General features: G+C 35.1%; 1 protein-coding gene across 12 annotated transcripts in view; it reads right to left on the reverse strand.

Annotated features, from left to right (window-relative positions):
• ptpn13 (protein tyrosine phosphatase non-receptor type 13) overlaps positions 1-27,052 on the reverse strand; it is a 158,357-nt gene that overhangs the window by 115,322 nt on the left and 15,983 nt on the right. For 10 of the 12 annotated variants that reach the window (NM_001089543.2, XM_087300008.1, XM_087300006.1 and 7 more), the window contains 1 exon segment: positions 6,637-6,756. In NM_001089543.2, the coding sequence (NP_001083012.2) occupies positions 6,637-6,751 (115 nt within the window). In that variant the 5' untranslated portion in view covers positions 6,752-6,756. 12 annotated transcript variants of the gene reach the window in all.

Genomic DNA, 27,052 nt, shown 5'->3' on the forward strand with positions numbered 1-27,052 from the left:
ACTCCTATAGATGAGTTTTACTCAACTGCTTTGTAGCATACGGTTTCCTCAAATGGTTTGAGTTGCCTTAACTTATTGAGTTTTACAGTACTCAGTTGGTTTTAGTTGTCTACATTTGGGTTTTACTGTGCTCAAATTGCTTCTTTTACTCAAATAGTTTAAGTTTACAGTACTCATTAGGATTAGTATTATAACTTAAATGGTTTTGTTGCAATCGATTTCCTCAAATGGTTTGAGTTACCTTAGCTTATTGGGTTTTACAGTGTAGTAACCCCAATGGCCTGATACTGTGAAGCTTTTTTTTTTTGCTATTATCCGAGGTTAACATAACATCAGAATCTTACACCGGCCCATGTTACATGTCTACATACTTAATTGAAATTGCTTTATTATGCACTACATGTGGCTAGGTAATTTAATATGCAACAAACATATCATATGCAGCCCACATGAAAACAATAAATCTAAGAAAATAAATAAGAACTGCAATTTTTTGTAACTGTACTACAAACATTCACCCTTTACTATGAAAAAAAAAACATAAGCTGCCTATCTCTGCTGAACTGCAATAGAAGAATGTTTGTAGGATAAATAAAACAAGCATCACCTTCAAATTAGAACAGCATGACATAAAAAGCAAGCTCAGGGCTTCTACATCAAAGACCTCTGGGTTTACAAATAAATTAGACAACTTGCTGACTTGCTCAAATCCCGTCCCATGACTCTCGTCCAGGGCCCAGAAATTTCTGCAAACTTTGTCAATCTTTGCCAGCAAGTTTTCACCCCAGAGCTACTCAAGGCCAGATAACAAGCTACTGTGAGACAAACGCATGCCAAAGAAACAACATCATCTTTCTCATCATCATCGCCCTCCTTGACCCTTGACACAAGCCCTTACGTTTTAGCGTCGATTAAGTTGCTTGGGAAAAATATAATGAATTGCTCATTACATAATTAAAATCTTTTTAAAGGTATTTTGTAATTACTAAGTTAGACAAGTAATTTAATTACTCAATAAGGAATTTAATTACTTGACTCAATACTAGTTCATCTCTGTAAATCTCAACAGACAATAGAAATCAATGTCTTTTAATTATTTAAATCAAACACTGACTTTTAACTTAAAAAAAAAAAACTATTTAGATAGTAAACAGTACACATATCAAAACATGACATATTTCAATGAATTCAAAAGCCTAAATAAATAGGGGAAAATCATAGAAACATGAATCACAAAATATAGAAAAAGGATATTCTTTTACAGTATACACTGTAAACCCTATGAGCCTGGTGAATAAAAAAGGGGTTAAAGTCTGTCTGGGATGCTGACAGAATAAGAATTGTCCCCTTGATTGTGAGAAACACTCCAGATCTGTGTGCAGGAATGGCAACAGATATCAGTGGAGAGAAGCTGGCATCATCTCAATGGCTGATAACTGGCCACCAAACCGCTCTTTAGGAAAGCGGGATTTTGGGGGACAATAAAGAAGCTTTTGTTCACAGCGGTGACACACAACGCTGCTCATTCTGAGACACAGAGGACAGACGCAAGGCTGAGTAAGCCTTCTCATAAATTTCACCCAAGTGTTACTCTTCCTTCCAGAGACGATAAACAGCAGATAGAAAGCTTTTCTGCACAGGCACGCTGCTTTGAATCAGACTGATAGCTGCTATTTTTGGCCTGACAGCTTTTGTGGAGGTCACAGATTTATTGTAATCTCTCTTAAACAGGTGTGATTTGGCTAAAGACAATGTTAAACGCGAACTGCACTGGCTGAAAGAAAAAAGAATAATGTTGAGTTTACTGATAACATTGCGACTGAGGTTTAGTAATGGGGGCAAATGTGGCCCCTGTGACGTATCACACATGTAAATACAGGACTCATTACAGATGAGCACACCCCTCGCAGACCTCGCTTTTAAATCAAAAATTTCTATAGGATACTTTGCAATAAGTCAGTCAATACAAAAGCCAAAACTGGAACTAACCAATCTTGAAATCACAATCCATATCATATTAAATCAAATCATATATAAAACATTTTTATTTAATGCCATGTCAGCAACAAAGGCTATTTTCATGGTAAAAACATTTTATAAATAACTGCACAATTAAAAACCACAAACAAATGTGCAAATTAAAGATGAGTACGCCTCATGTACGAAGACTTGCGATGAACTCATTCTAAAATATTGCGTATGCACAAAACTGTAAATGTGCATACGCAGTAAAAAATTTAGATGTATGAAACACTGCGTACATCGAATCCCACTCATATTCTCTTTGTACATCTGACTTAACGTGAAACTGAGCGCACGTGCACGAGCGTAAAACCCCTCCCTGCCTCCTTTCCCATATGTGCTAATGACTCTACTTTGACTTTACTTCAAACTTTGAGCAGACTGTGTATTGGAGGTGTGCCTATCGGATGTAGACTAGAGAAACGCGGTGTTATTTGCAAGTTTGTCCTCCGGAATTAATAACAAAAGAAAAAAATAGAGTGGGAGAGTTTAGCTGACGCGGTAACGCAGCGGGGTCTCGTTGGTTTGATTTTTGATTGGTAAAATTTGATTTTTGACGTTTATACATGATAAAAATTCTAAAATTTTTCCTAGAGTTCATTTCATAAAAAATGTCATTAAAACCAGTGGAGTGGAGTCTTCAACTTTAAGTTTTAAAAAGCCATGGGTTAATCTTGTATGTCCAATATTAGATCTGGTAAAAAAAAAAAAAATCACGATCAAAAAGAGTCTTAAAATGTATCAGAAATTCGTTCAAATTTTCATGTTGTATTTCATAAAATTTAATATTCTTCCATGTACCCTACTACTTTAAAATGTAAATACTTATTAAAGGGCTGAAAATCAAAACAAAAATTAGTACAGCCAAATTAATACATTGTAGGAAAATACAAAATAAATGTTTAATTGAATAAATGTTTTAGTTTGTAATTTCTTTTAGCTAATTGAAACTTCAACAGATTATCTTTCTATTCCTAAAGATGTTAGGAGTGAATTATTTTATTGAATATAATGTTTAATATATACTGTAATACATAATATGATTTATTAATTAAATTACTTTAATGAATATAACTGTTTAATAAAAACTATAAAACAAATTAATGAATCATTCAAGAACGAGCCATCACAATTTTTGACTTTTGCAATTTTCCCCAAAACAAAACTATACGAGTTACACATTTTGTGTATTCTACACACTTTGGTTGACCTCAGACAAGCTGCTTAGCCAGAATCAGTATTGTATAAAAATAAAAAAACACTGTAGAAAAAAGGTGACAGCTTCTAGGCTCAAAGAGTTTTAGCACAACGCTTTGCATAAGTGTTCTGAACATGTGATATTTGTCTGTGCAGATTGCATTTTAGTTTAGCTATGTAATAGTGTAGAGTTACCATGAATAATACTAACTTGATTTTTCGTGCAAGGTTTGACCAAAGGCTGATTTATACTTGTGGTCCAGAGCAGCAGGTTGCATAGCCCTCGCCATGGCTGACGCTGAAGCGCACCTCTCAAAAAATGTACCTAAACGTCGCAACGACAAAAGCACAAGCTCTGTGATTGGTTGGCTTGGTAGCAGTGACAAATGTGGGTGGTGCTGAGAGGCAAGAGCCCAATGGAGAGATTGTTTCCAAATGTCAAGGACCATGAAGGAGCACTAGATGGAAACTTTTGTTTTGCGTTTATCTTATAATTGAAATTGTTGCACTTCTGCTGGTTCCTGCTCGATACAGAGGAACATAAAAACCTATTGCCAGCTAGCATTTCCGAAGTGTTATTACAAAGCAACACAAACAGCATGCAGAAGTATAAATGCACAGCTACGCGCAAGGCATGTGCCATGGGTCAAGCCGATCACTCGACGCAGAAGTATAAATCAGCCTTATCACAGTTAATTTTTTCAGTTTTCAAGGTTAACGCATGGAATTCTATTGAATAGATAATGGATCACTTCTGAAATGTCACCGCGGCTCACTTTAAACAAGCCGTAACAACAAGTTTCACAATCTTGATAAAAGGAAAGAATTACTAAAAATATTTAGTTTAAAGAAAACTGAAACACTACAGGTGACCAAACCAGAGAAACCAGGCGAACAAGGAAAAATTTAGACAGAGAGAGCGTGAAAAGAATTACAGAAACAGAAGAGGAATGGAAACATGGAGACAAGGAATGTAATGAAATGAAAAAAAAATTTATAAATCACAATCACAATAAAAGACAACAAAAAAATGCTAGAATGGCAAGGCACTACAGGTTTGGAGAGAACAAGGTCAGATTTTCAGCATATTCAAAATAAAGCAACATTCTCCGCATGTTACTTGGCAACAGAAACTACCGGGTTCGGGAGAGGTCATAGATAATCATTTCATCAAGTGCATCAGGAAAAAAACTCAAACCTGCAGACTTCATGCGGTACAAATACCTTGACTCACAATAGAGAATATGCCAAGCTAGTGTTTCTTTAGATGCTGATAAACTTCCGGTGACCAGTTATGTTGACTTTTTTTCATTATATATGGTTCCTTTTACAGCATCGATGTTGTAATGAAATTAAAATGCAATCAGTTAAATAGACTTTGGCATTCATTTAGTTGCTCAAGTGTAAAACGAGACAAAAAGCCGTTACTTACACATGCCAAATCAATCAGCAGGCTAACGCAGAAGCTCCATTTAATATACTGGGGTAAAATAAATGCTCATTTTATAAAGACATGATTGGAAAAAATGTAATTTAATGCAGTGCTTCTCGTACAATCTAAGACCCACTGTATATCGGATATCACTCCGCCAGTGGAGATCACTGATTTAAAAAGAAACTAGACCTTAAATGCGCCGATTTTACAATAGCATACAGTTCACCGGAATCACATAACCAAGGTTACTGGCAAATTAAAAGTCCTTTAGCATACTTCGACATATACCCTATAAATTTTAATGGCACACATGCTCATTTTGTAAAAAATAAGTATAGTTACACATTAGGAGCTCTGTATGTGTTAGGGTTGTCGCAATACTATTAATTCATTTTACGATACCATATCAGCTGAAATATCACGATACCAAGTAGGACTGTGATACTGTAATTCATAACTTAAATTATGAAAAAAAAACTGTCACAAACACTATATTGTATGTTATAATACGCCTACTTGAATTTAGTTCATAATTCCCTTATTACTGAAAAAAGTATTATTTGCACGTCACTTAACCTAAAATGTATTTGCTCTTTTTGTTTATTTGGTAGATAACTGACCAACAAAAAATACTTTAAAATAAAGATACAAATTATACCAAACGAAATTTGTTACAAAAAGAGCATTTGTCCACCGAAATGAGGCTATATGAAGTGCTCAAAAATTATTTCAATGTTTCCTGCTGCTATTTTGGATTTTTCATCTATTGTTTTCTTTTTTGTCTAATCAGGTAACAATCCAAAGTAATTGAAAATTTCATTCGGTTTTTTTAAAGAGATTTCCGTGGTTGTTGTAGCTACTAAATCATATTTAGAGGAACACAAATGAAACGATTGAGATGTACGTTCAAACTGAAGCGTTAGAAAATGTGCAAAAAGCCACCATAAAAGGCGCATATTCTACACAGTTTTGCAACCTTAAAGGACTCCACAGACTATTAAATTAAAATGGCTTATTGTTGCACAAACGTGTGAGCATTTTAGTGACTTTTTCACATACAACATTACCTTTTGTAGATTGAGCATTAATGACGAAACTACCATTTACAAAATACAGTGGCACTGCCAGTATTTTGGAGCCATAGCATTGCGATACTACCATAGTACCGGTAAACCGAGCAACCCTTGTATTCATTTTAAAAGACAATTTTGGATGCCTGGTATTTTCAACACATTTACCTACACTGTCAGAAATATTTTATTAATTTAGTTCTCATATTTTGTGATTCACAAGGAATTTCCATTTATTTACAGTTGTGAATTGCTTAATGGGAGCTTGATCTATGCTGTGTCGACTTTCGATCTTAAAAATAATTTTATATATATATATATATATATATATATATATATATATATATATATATATATATATATATATATATATATATATATATATTTGAAATAATATATGGAGAAATAAAAATGTAAAATAACAGAAAATGTACTGGCAGTTTATTACAAGGTTTTATAGCATAATATACAACACCATCCCAGACAACAGATCACTTTAAACTATTAAAAACGTTAATAAAAGTCACTTGTTTTGATCTTTTCAAGGTTAAAAGTTGTTGGAAGAAGGATCAAGCCCCCATAATGCAACACAAAATCATATATAAATGTGGAAACATAAAAACATGAATCACAAAACATGAAAAACTGCCAATCTGGATATTTTTTACAGCATAACCTTGCATCTTGCACCATAAACCAAGGAAGCCAGATTGTCAAAAACTCAGCATATTTTGTTCAGATTGCCGAACGCTTTGAACTCATTTTTATCAACAAATGTTCTGTTGTGCTCCAGAGATATCAGACTGCAATCCAAGGTTTCTGACAATCTCTGCCATCCCACGGCCTCGAAATCTTAGCCAGTGTGTCTGGATAGAGCTGTGGGAGTTATTCTGAGGCGGGATGGTGGTTTACCTCTGCGGAGTAGCTCGTGCAGGCTCTCTGCGCTCTGGTTCAGGACGGCCCAGACCTCCTCCTCCTGCAGCGGCCCTCCTCGCACCTCCAGCGCCTCGGCCAGAGACACATGCATGCTTCCTGTGGGTAAAAATAAATAAATAAATAAATACATGAGCATCAATCGTGTATAGGGCTGTACGATAAATCAATAGTGCAACGTGTGAAGTTGAAATAGTCACATTAGAGGATCTGCAAAGTCTAGTTGGAATTACAATTCACCAGAATACACAATTCAGAACACGTGCAAAGTTTAACCATAATAAAATGAAAGATGTTTTAAGGCCCGTGTAAGATTTCAAGTGAATTTAAACCACAAGAAATTATACAATTTGTAGTTTAAACAAAGATTAATTGTACTTAAATATTTAAAGATTGAAGACTACAGTTAACATGTGAAGATCAAAAACGTTTAGCAAAACTGTCCTAACGGTGCGTTCACACCAGACGTTCGTGAAGCGTCAAACACAAGAGATTTACATGTTAAGTCAATGCAAAGATGTGAACAGACATCCTGCGGTGCGAATGAAGGGCACGGATTAAGCATTGTGTGCGTTTGATGTGCTTAACGTGTGACACATTTAACTAAAGCTGCACAATGTATCGGAAATGTATTGTTATCGCGATAATAGTAAGTGCAGAGTGTGCTGTACGCATGGGTTGTAGGGTTGTCGCGATACTGGAATTTGGAACCAATCAGTACTGACGTTTAAAAACGTCCATTTCCCACGAACATTTGAGCGCTGTTGAGCGCATTCTTAAGCAGCGCTGATTTGCCATTGTGTTCACATGCTCAACAGAAATGACTGTGATTGGCCATTCACTGAACTCACCGATGTTTACTGCGTGTAAACACAGATACAGGGACACTAAAGTGTTTTAAAGCTGTGATTAATCAGTGGATCGCTTGTATGTCAGCTTATAGATAAACCAGCTGATCGGCCTGACTTTGAAATGCTCCAGTGTCCCTGTATGTGGTTACACTTAGTAAACAGTAGTGAGTTCGGTGAACTGATGACCTTTACGCCCAATCACAATAATTTCTGTTGAGCTTGTGAACACAATGGCAAATCAGCAGTGTTTAAGGACATGCTTAACAGCGCTCAAATAATCACGGAAAAGGGACATTTTAAAAATGTTAGTGCCGATTGGTACCAAATTCCAGTATCGTGACAACCCTAATGGGTTGTTTGTCCAAATATGACCAATCAGTAGGGCACACGGAATCTGTGTGCACAGAAATCCACAGACTTTTAGCCCATCATTGAGTCTAATTATTTACTTGTGTAAATGTATATTTATTCGGTTTTAAAATTCATTTTAGTAATATTATTGACTAATATGAAAATGTTCACATGATGTATTTACAATACAGTTTGAAAAGTCTTTTAGTAAATATATTATATGAGAACTACTTGCTTTGTTTACCAAATAAGTGGATCTAATTAAATTTGCAATGTAAACATTAAATAAAAGTTAAAAAGGTATTATTTTTTCTTTCATATGTTAAGTTTTTAGTCACGATACTCCCAAAATAATTCCATATAAATCCGCAGAATTTCTTTCATACAAAATTCTGTATGGAAATGGCAAAAATGTCTGCAGATTCTGTCTGATTCAGATGAGGCCTTTACTATTTTCATTCTCAACCCTCAGTAGATGCTGTCACCTAGAGCTTAAAATAAATACTAATGCCAGGAGACAAGTGAAGAAAATGACAACAGCCGATAAAGAATCAGAATTTCCACCGAAGTGTTCAGTCATTCATATTGTTTTTAAGTCTATATGTTTCTTTTTTAGAGTTTATTAGCTCAGAAAAACATGTTACCAGTTTATATTAAGTGTGATTATTCAGTCATTCATTTTTCTTTCGGAGGAAAATATTTGAAAACGAATAAAACCTTTACAAAAAAGGTTTTGTAATTTTCTAATTTTGTGTCAAACAACTGTGTCAAACTTTCACATATTTGGAAGCTATTTGAAAAACAAATTGTATTTTTGGTTTACTTTTGTCTTTAATTGCATCATGGAACCTTGATCTACTGTCAAACAACTTTTGATGTTTAAGAAGTTGACATTTTTAATAGTTTGAAGTGATTCATTGTCAGGGTTGGTGTTGTAAAAAACCTGGTAACCAACTGTCAGTACTGTTATTTTATCGAATTTTCAACATCAAAAGTTGACAGAGCAGATCTAAAGGTGCCATAGTGCAAATCATGATCATAAATAAATGAAAAACATTAGATAAATCACTAAATATGGAAACTGTTAATTAACATTTATAATTTTTAACAGTGAAACTCAACAGTTGGGTTAATTAAAATGTATTATTTCTCCACACATACTCAACTTTGGGCTGGCTTGAGTGCACTTGATGATCAAATGCAAAATATTATTTATTCATTCATATTCCTTCAGCTTAGTCTCTATTTCAGAGGCTGTTTCGCAGCTGAATGAACCAACAACTATTTTGCATATGTTTTACGCAGCGGATGCCCTTTTAGCTGCAACCAAGTACTGGAAAACACCCATACACTCTCACATTCACACACACACACTCATACACTACAACCAATTTAATTGATCCAATTCACCTTTAGCGCATGTCTTTGGACTGTGGGGGAAAATGGGGCACCCAGAGGAACAAGGGGAAAACATGCAAACTCCTCACAAAAAGGCCAACTTGTCCAGCCTGGACGCGAACCAGCGACCTTCTTGCTGTGCGGCATCAGTGCTAACCACTAAGCCACCATGCCACCAGTACGATCATTACATAAATGATTATTATTTTTAAACTGCTGATAAAATATATATTTTTTTAAAGTTAGTTAAATCATAATAAATATAATTAAATCTCCTTAATTACACACTAAACAAGATCGACACTTTCCCAGTATCGTGTAGCCCTTCATTTCACTGCTGCGCTTATAAAAAAATAAAAAGGGTGATGCAGAAAAGGAATGAAGTCGATGTGATGCATGCATCCCTGTGTTTTTCTCAGAAAGACCGCTTCATTCATCCTCTCTCCTCGAGCATGACGTCAATCTGTTGACTTTAGGAATCTGAATCATATGTTTGCCATAGCTACAGCGAGGTTTCTACAGAAAACCCACGACCTACCAGGAATTAAGCGATTCGCTTAAAATCTGATGAAACCGCACAGCTGATTCAAACAAGTGCCAAAGCGTCATTCCAAAGAGCGAATGCGTTCATGTCCCGTCAGGTCTAATTGTCAGGGTGGGTCAGTTACACTCCTTGCAGTGAGATGGTTCATCATTGTGTGCAAACCTCTGCCCTGCTGCCACAGCTGCACTTACAAAGAGCTGTAAACCCCTGGAAATCCCAGCATGCTGTGTGGCAGGAGAGACAGAGGAAGCTCTGGGTTTAAGGGATTACTTTTAAGCGGACATTTACATGGGGCTACCTAAATACTAATGTGTCACATTTCAATTGAACTGTGGAGTCAGACTTTTTCAGTGTGGCGTGTGGAGCAATGCAGCATCAGAGGGGTGTGCAGTCTGGACAAACACTTGTGATGCGTTTGAAAATTGTGTCCACATATTTGTTGATTAAAATATAAACATATTAACAAAGAGAGAGAAATCTTAATGGCGTCTTACTGATTTGTTGTTTAAATATATGTCTTAACTACCTTTATCCTTTTTACTTAATATTGTTGTTTTGGTTAATTTGTTAATATACGTTATTATTTAATAGGATCTATTTGACCGTCCATTTTAGTTTATTGTATAATTTTTGTATTGTTTTTTGGGGTGTCAATTTTAATATCTGTCTAGGGACAACCTATTTTGCTAAATCTGGAGCATTTGCAGCAATCCTAATTAATGTACAACGTCTCTGCCAAATAAATAAAAATAAAATAAATACTATATCATATAAACAATAATTATTATTATTATTATTATTATCATCATCATATAAACTGTGCAGTATGGGCAAAACAAACCTATTTTCTTAAACAATATTGTGAATGTTATTGTTATTCAAGAAAAACGCTTTACACGGTGAATATGAAACATTTCCAAAGGATAACAATTAGATCGTTATTTAAGACTGCAAAGCCGCCTTTCCACAGCACACAACATTTGGACAAGACTGTCGGAGTTGTGGCAGTCGCACATAATTTTCAGTTTTGTCGTGAACAATGGGAGAGAAGCTAGATTCTCGCGGTGTCAGAAATAAGGGAGTACGAAAGCAAGAGCCTTTATTCTCTGTGCGTTCACGTGGTTGAATGAATGAATAATAGAAATTCATAGACCGCTAGAGATTTTGGAGGGAATGTGGTGACAACATAAAAAATATAAAAGTTTTTATTCCTCTTTTATGAATATTAATGTTATATATATATATATATATATATATATATATATATATATATATATATATATATATATATATATATATATATATATATATATATATATATATATATATATATAGACTTTTTTTCTAAAATAAAAAATAATAATAATAAAAAAAAATAGTATTTCTCATCTCATGCGCATTGACCTGCTTGGACAACACTGAAATACATCACATCCGGTCGGTCGGTCGCATACAATCTAGTCGCAGGAGTTCAAATATTTCAACGTATCCGCAGCTCAAATCGGATCTGAATTTTCTGCATACGGAGATGATCGCAGCTCCCGGACTACTCTCCATTAGAAATTAATAACTTCTGGTTTGTTGCTTGTTGTTTGTCATGTGCAGTTGAGAGGCTTAAGCCAAAAAAAAACCAAAAATCACCTAGTAAAGGTGCAACAAATTTTCTCTAGAATAGACCTGTGGTAAAAAAAAAAAATGAACAGACTACTATTTATTTCAGGATTTATTTCAGGAAAATTGTGTTTAGACACATTTAGAAATTGTGTATCTTTAAATCGGGATTTTGATACAATTTCAATTAAATGCACAGCCCTATAAACAATAGTAAAATAAAAAAATAAGCCTGATTTGACAATGGAGGAAAACATATTGATAGATGTGATATGATAAATCACATGACAAAAATATAATATACTAAATATTTATCATTAAAAATATATCAAATTGTAATTATTGTGTAAAAATCTAGTCCAAATAATGCATTTTTAATCTCAATATCCAATTTATTAACACAATCCCTATGACACCAAAACAATACAAAAAAATAAATAAATAAAATAAAAATAAAAACACAAAAATAATTTGTTAAAGTGTATTAGTAATTAAATTAACATCCATTTTAGTGGTTGATCAACATTATGTTTCCTTTATTTCATACTCTTAGGGCCCAATCACACTGATGATTTTTGCGTCGAGAGGCGTCTTTTTTTGAATGATTTACTAATGGCCGCAAGCGTTTTGCATGCTGCTTTTAACCGTGCGAACGCAAGCGTTTTTGCTGTTGTGTATATACCTTGAAAACTTACAAGTGTTAATGAAAGTTTTTTTTCTACTTAATAGAAACAAATTACGTGAACTCAAAATCTGATTGTATTAGACTGAACTCGCACTTAATAAGTTAACCTAACCATTCATATTTCTAGTTTCCAGCATGCTTCATGTCAGACTGGAAAGTAAATACTAAAAAATAAGTGTTATTGTGTATTTTTAAACACCATTGACATAGGGCGACATGATGTAGACTTTAATCTTGTGTTATGTTGAGATTAACAGAGGTTTATGTAAAAAATTAATTGCAAGACTCAAATTGCACATCCAGTTAGGTCAACGAAATGTAAGGTGTCAAACTTAGTTCCTGAAGGGCCGCAGTTCTGCAGAGTTTAGCTTTAACCCTAATTAAACACACCTGATCAAACTAATTGAGTCTTTCAGGCTTGTTTTAAACATGTTAGTGTGTTAAAGCAGGGTTGGAATTAAACAGTGCAGGTATGACACCCCTGGTCTACATGGCACTCAATACAAGTCATAAATATTTTCAATATATTAGCAAGAAATACATACTTACATTCAATGTAGTAACTTCAAATAAATTGAATTCAACTCATTGCTTTAATGCAATAAAGTAAACTTTATATATACAGTGTATACCTGAAAAAAAATAAATGTTTTAAACAATGACACACTTATGCTCCAAAATGCATGGAAACAAAAACTCATGTGACCACAAAACTCGCTTGTCATTTACAGGGGTTCACTTCCAGCATCTAAAAGCAGAGATTATTTTTAAAAAGCTCTAAATCTCATTTTCGCAGGCCAAACCCCATCAAGAATGCAGCAAAATAAAGCCCTCCATCCACACAACACACTCAAGGCCTCTGCTAGAGCAGGTCACTCCGCAGATTTATGCAGGAATGCAGATTGTGGATGAGAAACTGCGAGTCAGAGTGAGATCAGACCCTCCCGTCTGCCTCATTAGGCCTCAGTGTGGGGCCTGTTATATGCAGATTGTTTTCCTGCGCTTTTGTTATTCCGACTGGAATGTTTCCCCCCACCCTCCCCCCGTTTCTCTGGGAACTGTGGAGCGTCAGCTCATTCAGAGCCCGCAGAACAGGGGTGAGAGCGTGTATGGGGTATATTCAATATAGCAGAGCAATGGCAGGTCATAGGTTCGATTCCCAGAAGCTGCATGAACTGCTGTGCATAAAATATTTATAAAATATTCTGAATTTTAAAAACACAATATGGAGTAGAGCTGCACAATATATCGTTTCAGCATCGATATTGCAATGTGATCATTGGAAAGTGTCACGACACAGGATATGTGTAGTTTGTATTATGATTTATCATTGGCATGTGCTTTTGAGGTCTGTTTTTATTTTAAAAGCATTCAGACATAAAAAATTCTACCTTCTGTAATTTTATTAGCAATAAATTTTATTGAATCATTTTTATTTTCATTATTCAATTAGTACCTAAACACTGTTATGCTGCGTTCACACCAGACGCGGAACGCGTGTCAAGCACGAGTGATTTACATGTTGTCAATGCAAACGCGTGAATAGACATCCTGCGAAAATCCTGAAAATCTGAACTTCAGCGGACATTCGCGCCGCGTTAACCAATCAGGAGCTTGCTCTTGTGGGGGCGTGATTGTGACGTATCGCCTGTTGTCTGTGTCCCAGGGGAAATCCCCTAGCAGACACCTACAAAAAGTTCATCAAACTGGGCTGGGCTTCAGAAGCACCGCTGAAAACCTCCATCAGCCAGGTTCAGTTTCTGGAGGAGTCTATGAGCTTAAAGCTGGATGCACCTCTGAAAGGATGTAGTGGACTCAGACACGACCCTAAACATATCGACGCTGTTTATCATCCTTCATAAAGCACATAAACACTGTTATTTTCTTCATAAAATCCATGTTAGCCATTTAACTATGAAGCTAGAGTCAGAAGCCCTGCCCATCCCGCGAATCCGCGTCTGTTCTGAAGTGAATTTGACACCCGAATGAAGCGGGGTTTGACGCGCGAATGAAGCGAGTAACCTCAAATGTTCACGCGGCTATTTATGCGCGAATAGTGCAATTTATCCACGCATTACGCGTCTGGTGTGAACACAGCATAAGACTCAGAAAACATTAAAACACAGCTTATTTCAATTGTATCTTTTTTCTTTATTGTATTTATCTATGCTTGTAGATTTCTTGCAGACCCCAACAGAGTCATCCCAATAAATCTAAAATGCTAAATTATTTTCACAAAGAGATACTTGGTGAAATTGTGTTTGCAATATATAATCGCAGAATAATACAATGTTAGATTTTTACATTATTGTGCAGCCCTAGTATGGAGCACTTAGCACAACATTAAAATCTTCAGGATCACATGACTTGTACACCCCAAAAATGCTGGGTTGTTGTAGGGTTGTCACGAACTGTAATTCGGTACCATTCAATACTGAAAGTTTTAAAAAAGTCAATTTCCCGTGAATATTTGTACACTGTTGACCACATTCTTAAACAGAGCTGATTTGCCATTGTGTTCATGTGCTCAACAGTAATGACTGTAATTGGCCATGGAGGTTATCAGTTCACCGAATTTGCTAAGTTTTTTACATTTCAGTATAGATTGGTACCAAACTCCAGTATTGTGACAACCCTAGGTTGTTATAACCCAGTGTTGGGTCAAATTAGGGCTGCACAATTAATTGAAATTAATTTTTGATTTTGGCCTCCAACGATTATGAAAAAACCTTAATCGGTATAAAAAGATTACTGCATCATATGCCACCCGCTTTCCAAGAAATCCATGTTAGATTCTCTGCAAACCTCAGTTTCGCATGAAATATGGTGAAAGCATGTAGGATGAATGAAAATGAATGGGAACATCAAACCATAAATCTCTTAAAGCAACAGAGCACTTTAGTCCTGCTGTGGACTGTTTCTATCATGCTCGATAAAAAAAGACAAGGCCAAATTAGTCACTGCTCTTCAACGTTAAGAACTTCGTAGCATTCACTGTTACAGTGAAGATTCTTAAAGCACAGTTTGTTTCAGTTGTATATTTTCATTCTATTGTTTTTTTTTTCTTTTCCATAATTGAGAACTTTATTAGTTTGCTTTCTACTTTGTTCCATTTTGCTTGAGTATTATGAATCGTGAAATCAATCATTGAACTGTATAGGTGTAATAGCAAACTTGTTTACAGAGGGAAAAAAACTACACACACACCATCGGTCAAAAGTTTGGGTAATATTTTTTTTTTTTGTTTTTTTTTTTGAGGAAAATTATTTTGCTTATCAAGGCAGCATTTATAAAATGTCAGAATTTTTTTCAATATTTATTTATTTATTTATTTATTAACTGCTTTCTTATTGTATGTAGTTTCAAATTTAATGATTACTCCAGTCATTATTGCTTTCTTTACTATTACCATTGATAATAATAATAATAATAATAATAATAATAATAATTCCTTACATTTATATAGCGCTTGTCTGGGCACTCAAAGAGCTTAACACAATGGGGGGGGGGTAATCTCCTCATCCACCACCAGTGTGCAGCATCCACCTGGATGACGCGATAGCAGCCATTTTGCACCAGACCGCATACCACACACCAGCTGATTGGTGGAGAGGAGAAAGAGTGATGAAGCCAATTATGATACGGAGTAATAATCATATGATATGAATAATAATAATAATAATAATAATAATAATAATAATTAATGTTAGGGTGATTTCTGAAGTATAGAGAGTAATGAAGCTGAGAATTAATCTTTGAAATCACCGTAATAAATAATTAAATTAAATTAAAAACTACTTTTGAACAGTTATTTTATAGTGCAATAACATTTCACAATTTTACAATTTGCAGTGAATTTTTGATGAAATTTTTACAGCCTTGGTGAGCAGAAGAAGATTATTTTTAAACTTTTGACCCTGTAGTGTATATCCCCTAAACTTTTTGCTCATATCACCCACTTATAATTGTTGAAAAAAATTATAAATTATAAACTTATTATAATTTATTATAAATTATAAACTAATAAATTATGATAAAAAATTTTGATCATGTATTTATGAATTTTCCTTCAATCGAGCAGCCCTAGGTCAAATACGAAAACCCAACAAGGTATAATACAAGGAATAATACAGTTCATAATCAATTTCCACAAACTCAAATAAGTCTAAACTGAAATATAAACCCTGTATTGCTGAATTGGGCATGCAGCTTAGTCAACAAAATCCTATAAATCTAAGGCTACAAACTGTAAAAATGATTATTCTCCTTTACGATGCATGCATGGTGGGCTAGTGACTCTAATTACAACACATTGTATTTCCCATAGTATTCTCAAAGACAGAGAAGAGAAGATATACACTACATGACAATAGTCTTGTCGTCGATCCCAGTTTTAAGAGCAACAAATAATACCTTGACCTCTAATTGAGCATTTGGAAAAGTGGCAGAAGGTAGATTTTTCAGATGAATCATCTGTTGAACTGCATCCCAATGATCACAAATACTGCAGAAGACCTATTGGAACCCACATGGACCCAAGATCCTCACAGAAATTAGTCAAGTTTGATGAAGGAAAATTCATGGTTTGTAGTTAAATTCAGTATGGGGTCGTGTGAGAGATCTGCAGTCGGAGGTATCAAGACATTTGTGCTGCCCATTATATTACAAGCCACAGGAGAGGGCAAACTCTCCAGCACGATAGCGCTCCTCATACTTCAGCCTCCACATCAAAGTTCCTGAAAGCAAAGAAGGTCAAGGTGCTCCAGGATTGGCCAGCCCAGTCTCCAGATATGAACTTTATTGAACATGTCTGGGGTAAGATGAAGGAGGAGGCATTGAAGATGAATCCAAAGAATCTTGATAAACTCTGGGAGTCCTTTCTTTGCCATTCCAGATGACTTTAATAATCAGTTATTTGAGTTGTTGTAGAGATGTATGGATGCAGTCCTCCAAGCTCATGAGAGTAATACACGATATTAATCCTTTTTCCACTGCACCATGACTTTATATTCTATACTCAACATTATTTTAAAGCAAAGCCAGACCTTACTGTCCTAATTCAGTGGTTCTCAAACTGTGTTGTGTGTACCACTAGTGGTACGCAGGGTTCCCTTAGTGGTACGAGGAGGAATGAAGTATGTCATGTACATGCTACACACATTTAAAAATTTATCAAAAATGATGGATATAATATGCCACATATGACATATAGCCTATATTTGTATATATCTGCCACGTTTTTTGAACTGTGCAGAGTTGTAGCTGCTTTATTGGGCCCACTGCACTACTGAATTTCAATACTGCTCATTTTGGTGGTACATGGAGAGACAATTTTTTCTGAGGTGGTACTTAAACGATCAACTAGAAGTCGTTCCTGAAACTTGGATAGGCGACAAGAATTTTGTCAGGTAGTGTATATGTAGCTTAGTCATGTGTGAACAATGACAGCAAGATACAGTACATATTGAAAGTATGCAGTACACTGCCATTGCACTGCAAACATACCATCGCATGTATTACACCTTCCCATCAATCCTCCAGAGAGCTCTCTCACCAGAGTGCTTATTTCAGTATGTAAATTTCACAAGTTACTTTTCGCTATCATTATGCATCATGACATTTACTTCTAAAAATGTTTTTGGACATCAAGCGGCAGTGAAATGCTCGAGACTGCAGGGGAATTCTGGTTATGTGGTATGTAATCACTTCAAGGAGAAATTGTGCGTGTCTGGGGAAAAAACGAGAAAAAAAAAGAAGAAAAAATATCTAGAGAAGTAAAATCTGTTTTTTTTACAAGGTTTCTGACACGCAAGCAAAAACAAAAACAACACAGCAAAACAGGCACATCTGTATGGTTGGTAATCCTTCTGAAATATGCCATATATTATTTGGTAACTTTACAATAAGGCTGTATTAGTTTGTGCTGTTTAATGCATTTACTAACAAGAAAAACAATGAGCATTACAATTATTACAGTATCTATTCTGTTCATGTTAGTTAATGAAAATACAGTTGTTCATTGATAGTTCATGTTTACTCGCAGAGCATTAACTAATGCCATCAAGTATGACTTTGAATTTTAGTAATGAATTAGTAAATATTGAACTATTATTTATAAATCTGTACAAGTATTGCTCATACTTAGTTCATGTTAGTAAACACAATAACTAACATGAAACCTTATTGTAAAGTGTGATCACTTATTTTATATTAGTAAGTTTCTATTTTCATATTTACGGTTTTAGTTCAGTTAACAAAAATATGTTATTTATTTATAATTCTATCCTTAAATATAATCATACCACTAAAAGTAGTATATACAGAAACCAGAGTGGGTAATTCAAGACCTTTCAAGACCTTTTTAAGACTCTTTACATACATTTTAAGACCTTATAACCACTTTAGGTTCTGAAAAACTGGCGAGATCTTAATTTTACAGTATATTTACTATTTTAATGTAGGAAAATAACCTAAAACTAACCTAAAACTAAAACATGATTCATATACTGAATAAAGATCTTTTAAAACTAGCTAATACAGCAGGTTGGCGCCTACAGAACTGAAGAAATAATGGTGTTGCCTTAGTTACTGCAGTAAACAAAGCAGCATGATGTCAAATCTAATAGGATTTCATTGATTTCATAAACTACACAGCATCCTGATATTCGCAGATTTAATTTAGACAAACTTTAGCGTATAATGATATATTGCATAATCAAAAATTATATCAAATTAATACCTTGTAAAATAGCATTTAAGACTTTTTAACACTTTTTAAAGGCCTTAAATTTCTCTACATTTATTTATCAACATTTAATACTTTAAGACCCAGCGAACACCCTGCTATAATAGCAACTACAATTTTTTTGTTTACAATTTATGCTGTGAATTATTACAGTAAAAAATTGAAATGTGTTAACAGATATTTAAATTCAGCTTAATTTTGTTATGCATGTTTGTATTACGCTTGCATGTTTTGACCTTATTCTAAAATGCAGAAGTGCTCCTGTTTCCGCGATTGTCTTAACTTCTGATTCAGTCGCCTATGGGAAAAATGACTAGGAATAATAAACAACAGAAAACAGTAAAACTACTTGCTCTACAAACAAGTGTTTGCATGACTATACAGACCAAATAAAATAATATAATAAAAAAATATTAGTTTGCAACATCAAGCAGCGAAACGAGCAGTTTTTAATGTCTAAAAATGGAAGTGAATGAGACTGGAAGTCTCGAGACAAAAAGATTCAATTGGGTGCGCCCGCTTGTCGACGAAGAATAAGGTGAATACTGTTGGTTAAAGTGGGAAAATAATAGTATAAACTGCTCAAAGCTGTCGCATCAATACAATCACAAGATCTTAATGAGACATTTTTGCTGTTTAGTTTCCATAAATATTCTACGTCAAGCTTTAAAATCCCAGAGATTCTATGGACAGCAGAAACAAGCTTAGAGATGAAACCTAAAGCTCTTAAACTAGACAGTACTGAAAGAAGAGCTACAATGGATCGCAGATTCTTGCCAAGTTTTTCCCTCAGAGTGGAGCAAGCGGAAGAAACACAAATTAATAGCGCGCTCAGGGTTTTCCTGCTCGCAGTAACAAGGATTTTAAATGGATTAATCTTCGAAAGATAATATTTCATTAACATCCACATGCAGGTGAAAACAAACAGCTCTCTAATGTTTGCGGGAAATAGATGTTTTAAATATTTCAGTACTGACTGGTACCGAATTCCAGTATCGTGACAATATTACTGCACGGTCATAGCAAAAAGAAGAAGCTATTTGGTGTTTTCCGACTAATTGCTTTAGCTTATTTTAAAAACAAAATAGATAAAAATACAGAAACTGTCTCTATAGATTAGCATTAAAAAAATAATTATATATATATATATATATATATATATATATATATACTGTGTGTGTATGTATATATATATATATATATATATATATATATATATATATATATATATATATATATATATATATATATATATATATATATATATGTATGTATGTATGTATGTATGTATGTATGTATGTATGTATGTATGTATGTATGTGTGTGTGTGTGTGTGTGTGTGTGTATGTATGTATGTATGTATGTATGTATGTATGTATGTATGTATGTATGTATGTATGTGTGTGTGTATGTATGTATGTGTGTATGTATGTATGTATATATAAATAAAAATATAAATAAATAAATAAATATACATACATACATACATACAGAGAAAAATGTTAAATGAGCCTACACAGTATATAAATATCTGTAAATGAAGTTTTCTGCGTTTTATGATTCATGTTATTATTTAGTCTTTGCAATAGAATTGTATTATTTACAACTTTTATTCTTAAAAAGTTTGAAAAAGTGACTTTTATTAACATTTAAAAAAAAAATTTTTTAAAGAGATATATTGATTAGGTTTGTGGTGTATTTCACAATACATAATCCTTGTAATAAGCTGCCAGTACATCTGTTATTTTACAGACTTATTTCCCTATATATTATTTCTCATACATATTATCAATTCAAACTACTTTAAAAGTCGGCAGAGCACTGATCAACATCCCATAATGCAATTGATAATACTGAGAGAAAATCTAATTAGATATTCTTTACAGTGTAGTTTGTTTGGAGTATTTTTATAAGAAAATATAAGTTGGGTTTTTCTACATTTCTTGTTTATTTCAGTGTCATTACATGGGAAATTCACTAGAAATGTCCAAGTGAAAATTGCTTCCTGTTTTTTTGGAAGAGATGGAGGGTTAATGAGCGGGAAGAACAGAGCTTGTTTAAAGTCATCTTCCAGATGATACAGCCACTCTGCTTTTCCCATAAATGCCTGAGACAGGAGTCATCATTTCAGCATTTTCCATTTTGTTCAAGCACTTGGCAGTACGCATGCAGATTTTTATAATAGATGCAATCCAAAATGTTAAAAAAAATAATAATAATAAAAAAGGCATGGGGTAACAGTTTCCAAAGGAACAGCAAAGCTCGATAGAGAGGATGTTTCATTTTCTCATAACATTAATCTGTGGTTGGACCCGGTTAAATCATCTGTAATTCTAAAAGCAGCCTGATGCCAGTAAGCTGAGCCGAAAATCTTTCTTGAAGACGCTTTTGCCAGGAGAATGTAAGAAACACTCCAAACTCCCAGAATGCTTTGCCACTTGCCCTTACCCCCTCTCCTGCTCTCTCTTACTCAATAGCTGTTAAAATAAGGAAAATCTGAAAGCCAGGAATGTCTCATACACAGATTTTCCACAAACAGATCATTGAGAGCTAAGAAGCTTGTATGACATAAAACAGGAAGCAGCAGTGCTTCCTCTAATTAACTTCTTCACATTTCATATTACAAACAGTGGTACTTGACTGGAAATGAAAGGACCAGCAAATGAGTTGCAGATCTGTTCTGGTAAGGTAAAGAAGAGCAAACAATGCCTAAAAGAAAGTTATAAAAAAACAAAATCAAATATAAAAACAAAGCTTTATGCGTTTAAGTAAAAGAATCGCTTTTGTTTTATTCTGTAAACTACAGATGAGATGTCTTACAGATTTAAAGTAAACTTTCTGTCATATTTAGTAGAGGTGTGAACCTACACTGGTCTAACAGTTCGCTTAAGATCATCATGCCATCGATTCAATTCGATTCGATATCTCAGTGCATTGACGATTATTCCCATACACAATTTTTAGGGGTGTCGAAATGAATTGTATCTTCGATGCAGATGCGAACAATTCTGTCAGATCATCTGGGCCCTCATGTACAAAGACTTGCGTTATATTTATGCTAAAACATTGCGTACGGACAAAGCTGTAATTTTCACCATTTTTAATGTGTGTACGCATTAAAAAATTCAGACGTATGAAACACTGTGTAAGTGGAATCCCACGCATATTCTCTTTGTATATCCGAATTAACATGAAATGAGTGCACGAGCGCAAAACCCCTACCTGCCACCTTCCCCATACAAATATGGTAATGACTCTACTTTGGCAAAACCAAATAAAAAGCAATGGCAAAAGCAAGCAAGAAGAGAAACTTCACAGAATGTGAATTGGAGGTGCTCCTATTGAAGGTAAGCTGGAGAAAACTGTGTTATTTGCAAGTTTATCCTCCAGAATTAATAACAAAAGAAAAAAACAGAGTGGAAGAGTTTAGCTGACGCGGTTAACGCAGTGGGGTCTAAACGTCGCACTGTGAGTGAATTAAAAAAAGAAACGGTCCGATGTAAATTAGCAGGTTAAGAGGAGAACAGCGGCGCACCGTCAAAGTGTGGACTGAACAGGCAGGGGAACAAGGGATGTTGAACTAACACCCTTTGAGGAGAGCGTTACCTCAATCGTAGGCTAGACTTTACTTTCTGGAGTAGTATCCGTGTCAGTGGGAGACACAATGTAATAGAAAAACACTTTGTTAGGGTGGTATAGCAGCATCCCTCCGCTCTTATCAAGGCAACATCACCGGCATTTCAGCTGCCCAGTCGCCCACTCTACAACTGACTGAGTTCAAGAATGGGCATCATTGTATCTGCGCTTTTGGTCAGTTTGTGGGTTGTTGAGGGGGGTTAACAGCCACGTTTTTAATGGATAATCACATTCAACTGATAATAAATGCGGTCAATGAAATAAAATTAAATAAAAAAAAAACTGGAAAATTATCTTTAAATACATCACTCACCAAGAAGCCACCCATCGCACGTTTGTGAGGATGAATGAATCATGTATTGACCAAGGCCACCTTGCCACAATAATATATACATTTGCAAATGCTTTTATTTGTTCTAAATCACATAATTGGTTAAAAAAAACTGTATATTGTATCAATTAACCCATTTTATCAATTATAAATGAATAGCAATGTTTTTCACATGTGTTGGCGCGATCCTTTGTAGTGTGCAATTTATCAAACATAATTGCCTCTAGGAGTCGCTAATGGAAATAAAACAAACACACACAAAAAATAAATGTACGCCGGACATGAAGTTGGCGTGGACCAACGCACAATCTCACATATTTCATCGTTAGTAGATCCAAACGCGAGCGTGAAACCTGGCGTACGCAAAGTTTTTGTGCGTACGCAGCGTTATTACATGAGGCCCCAGATGATCTCTATGATTTCTGAACATAAAGGTGCCTGTTCAGGCGTACCTTTTTCAGACTAAATCTCTTTTATATTAAAGAGTGTTTTATATTCAACTCAAATTAAACATCGCTCGAGTCTCAAATAAAAATCCTGCACTTTACCAGCTGAAATCATGGCGCACTCACCCAAGGCGAACAGCACAGCAATGATGTCATCTTCGCCCCGCGCGCTTAAGTAAACTCGGACACTTCAAGTATAAACCAGGCTTTAAGGTTGAAGATTACTAAAACAATTTTTTTAGTGGGTTAACTTGCAAGGATTAACTGTTCAGCTAAAGTATAACATGGTAAATTTTGGTTTCACACAAACTTTAAAAGACATTTTTACCAATTACGTAATCCCATAAAATCTCATGTTCGGTTTCTTCACATTTTCAAAGGTTAAAACAAGGTGTTAAAGAAAATACAATTAGTTTCCCCATGATCTCTGACAATGTTAAGCTGGATGCCGATCAGAACAGTAGGGCCTCTGTCTGCAGTATGTAGACCAGTAACACAAGCGACTGGAAGGACCACATTACTGCGTGATGAATCTGTGCATATTTTCTGCAGCGAAAACAAAACGCACTTTTACAAGGTAGAGAACTCCCTCTCACCCTGGATGAGTCAGTGCTTGGCTGAAAGATTAACCCTGCCCCTCATCATCATCTTTTCTCTTTCCCTGTGCTTGTGCAACCTCGTCCTGATTGTTCACCGCCAGCTACATCTATCATTTCTACACTCGTACCTGGCTCTTCTTGTCATTTCTAAAAATAACAAGATTGCACATTTGCTGGATAGAATTACACTAAATGCCTCCTTTTTTCCCCTCTTTCTTTTCTCAACTAGCTCTAAATGTTTTGTTTATGAAGTGTAAATGTACATTTAAAGTGAACCTGAAGTTGCTGAGACTTTTATTGCAGCAGTGTTAATTCTGACAGTACATTCTGATTTGTTTGTCTTAGTCTTTTGACACAAATTCCATTTTAGTTTTAGTCATATTTTAGTCTTCTGAATAGTTTTAGTTTTAGTCGACTACATTTCATAAGATTTTAGTCAACTAAATCTACTTGAGATTTAGTTGACTAAAGTAATGTGGTTTAATTTAAGTGTAATTTAATTAAAATACATGTATACATTTATTTATACAAAATATTCTATTTTAAAATTAAATGAAACAGTCTCATTAAAATATGGAATATAGCTTTTCCATTGAAGACCAAAAATGACATATGCAATGCTTATTTATAGCACAAGTAATATGTAAAATTATGTGTCGGCAACAACAGCAGCCGACTGAAAATGCAGGATTGTGCAATTATTTTGCAAAACCTTTATTTTAACGTGGTAAACTACTAGTCTTTTAACCAGTCTGTTGAACAGTTTCATGCAATTAAACATTTGAAAGGGCTTGAAATAGTTTAGGTTCACTTTGCAATGTCAGTCTATAGCAAGCTTTACTGTTGTAGCTGCTGTTACAGTACATGGTGCTCAGCTGTATAGTAGCTGATAAGACATTGATATCAAAAATCGGTCCGATATCAGTCCAAAAGCCATTTGACTGCGCTAAAAATCTCAGATATAAGCAGTCCGATGCGCTCTTAATACTGTGATTGCCAGTGGGGTTGTCTCCGCTGGCGAACACTTCCTGTAGTTTGTGCCGATTGCCAGCGGGGTTTACTGTATGGGGGACTACCGCTGGGCGAACTCCAACTCCCAGAAACCTCTGCGCTCCTCAATATTGATAACTGCTTACACCCCGGACACAGCTGCTGCTCATTTACACTGATTACATGGACTATATATGCACCTCTCATTCATTCTTTCATTCATTTGGGGCCGAGTCTTGTTTTATCCATGAACATTACAAAGCGTTTTCCTGGTTTGTCTTCCCGTGTTTTGATCCTCGCTCTGTAAGTTTGTTCATCCCTGTCTGTCGCTTCTCTTTGATCATCTGCCTGTGTTTATAACTACGACTCTGTATTGCCTTTATACACCTGTTTGCCCCTGTATTGGTTTTTGCTTTAGTGACCTTCCTATTAAAACCTGCATTTGGACCTGCAAGTCTGATTCCAGTATTTCCCTTGTTACACTTAATTTCGTTACAGCTTTTCTATCCAGCAGCGTCTAGAGCCAGCGTGCAAAGCCCACGTTATCACACCACTACTTGCTAGCAAAGTCTCTTTAAGATTCAACATGCTCTTCACACCAAGTTATGGTGTATTACGACAGAAATCTATTGTGACGGCACATGTCTAACGTTACTGGTTTATTTACTTCACATCAAGCGATCTTTACATTGTTTTGTATATGCTGCTAAGAAACACAAGGCACCGAATTTCAACGTAGAGCACATCGTGCGAGCATCAATTCGGTCATTTTTTCTTTTGGAGAAAATCTTATTTGTTTTATTTCGGCTAAAATAAAAGCAGTTTTTAATTTTTTTTAAATCATTTTAAGGTCAATATTATTAGCCCCTTTAAGCTATATATTTTTTTCAATTGTCTACAGGACAACTCATCGTTATCCAATAACTTGACTAATAACCTTAACCTGGCTAGGATTACCCTAGTTAAGCCTTTAAATGTCACTTTAAGCTGTATAGATGTCCTCATTGAAACAATAAAATAAATCAGTTATTAGAGATGAGTTATTAAAACTATTATGTTTATAAATGTGTTGGAAAAAATCTTATTTCCGTTAAGCAGAAACTGGAACAAAAAATAAATAAAAAGGGGGTCTAATAATTTAGGGAGGCTAATAATTCTGAATTCAACTGTACGCTTCACTTCAAGGCAGTTTCGTTTTCGAATGTGACTCCCTGATAAGCGAAGACTATAGCACTACAGTACCATTATATCCTTACTTATAGGAATAAACAGTCACATCGCGGTCCGACGTCCTGAATAAAGCATTTTTTTTTTTCTGGTAGAGGTAAACTGTAAATGGCAGACAACGCACGTAAACCTAGCGTGAGTTAGATCATGCCAGCTAAACTGTTGCCGCTGCAGCTAAAATGAAAAGCATGAGGAAACAACTCTTCACGAAAATGAATGCCATGATCATGTTACTGATATAATCATTTTTAATGTACAATCTAATGGAGTCAATTCTCTAAAGGTCAGCAAGAGGCTATACCGTTTCAGTTAAGCAAAACACACACTCGGTTAAATTAATTTTACCATGACTTTTACGTTGATTTTATCAGGTATTTACTCCCCATTCAGTTTACGGACTATTTGTCTTGACATCAAACGTGAATCTTCTTTTTTTTTCAGCTGTTGGCATCTCATTATACATAGATCAATCAGGGTGCTTTCACATCTGTAGTTCGCTTCATTTGGTCTAGAGCAAGGGCAATAAATGATACATTGTTGCATTTTCTGCTGTTTTTGGGTCGTTTTCACACCACACTGCTGGCTTTGGTCCGAACCAGTTGAAAAGGACCAAAATGCACTCATCTGACAAAATCCACATCTCTCATTGGCCAGATGTTGTTGAACAGTTCCTAAACTGCTTTTCGATTGGTCAGAATTCATGTGCGGAAAAATACCAGAGCAAGTAAACAAACCAGCAGGCACAAAATGTCTCTTTTTACTCTGGAGGGACGACTGCGCTGTGTGATTGTATCCCTGCTTTAGACAAATTATACATTTCGAGAATGAAGCACGGCCGCGGCTGGAAAACAATGTTTTAATGCATCGCACGTCACTTCAGAAGGAGGCGTGAATTAGTTTAGCTAAACTGCGACATGGTCACGTTGCAGAAATATTACCAACAATTCATCGGGTCATGTTTTTCCCTCTCCCTCTCTCTGT

The sequence above is a fragment of the Danio rerio genome, chromosome 21 (genome assembly GCF_052040795.2).
Source record: "Danio rerio strain M-AB ecotype USA chromosome 21, GRCz13ab, whole genome shotgun sequence".
In the NCBI taxonomy this organism is placed as follows: Eukaryota; Metazoa; Chordata; class Actinopteri; order Cypriniformes; family Danionidae; genus Danio; species Danio rerio.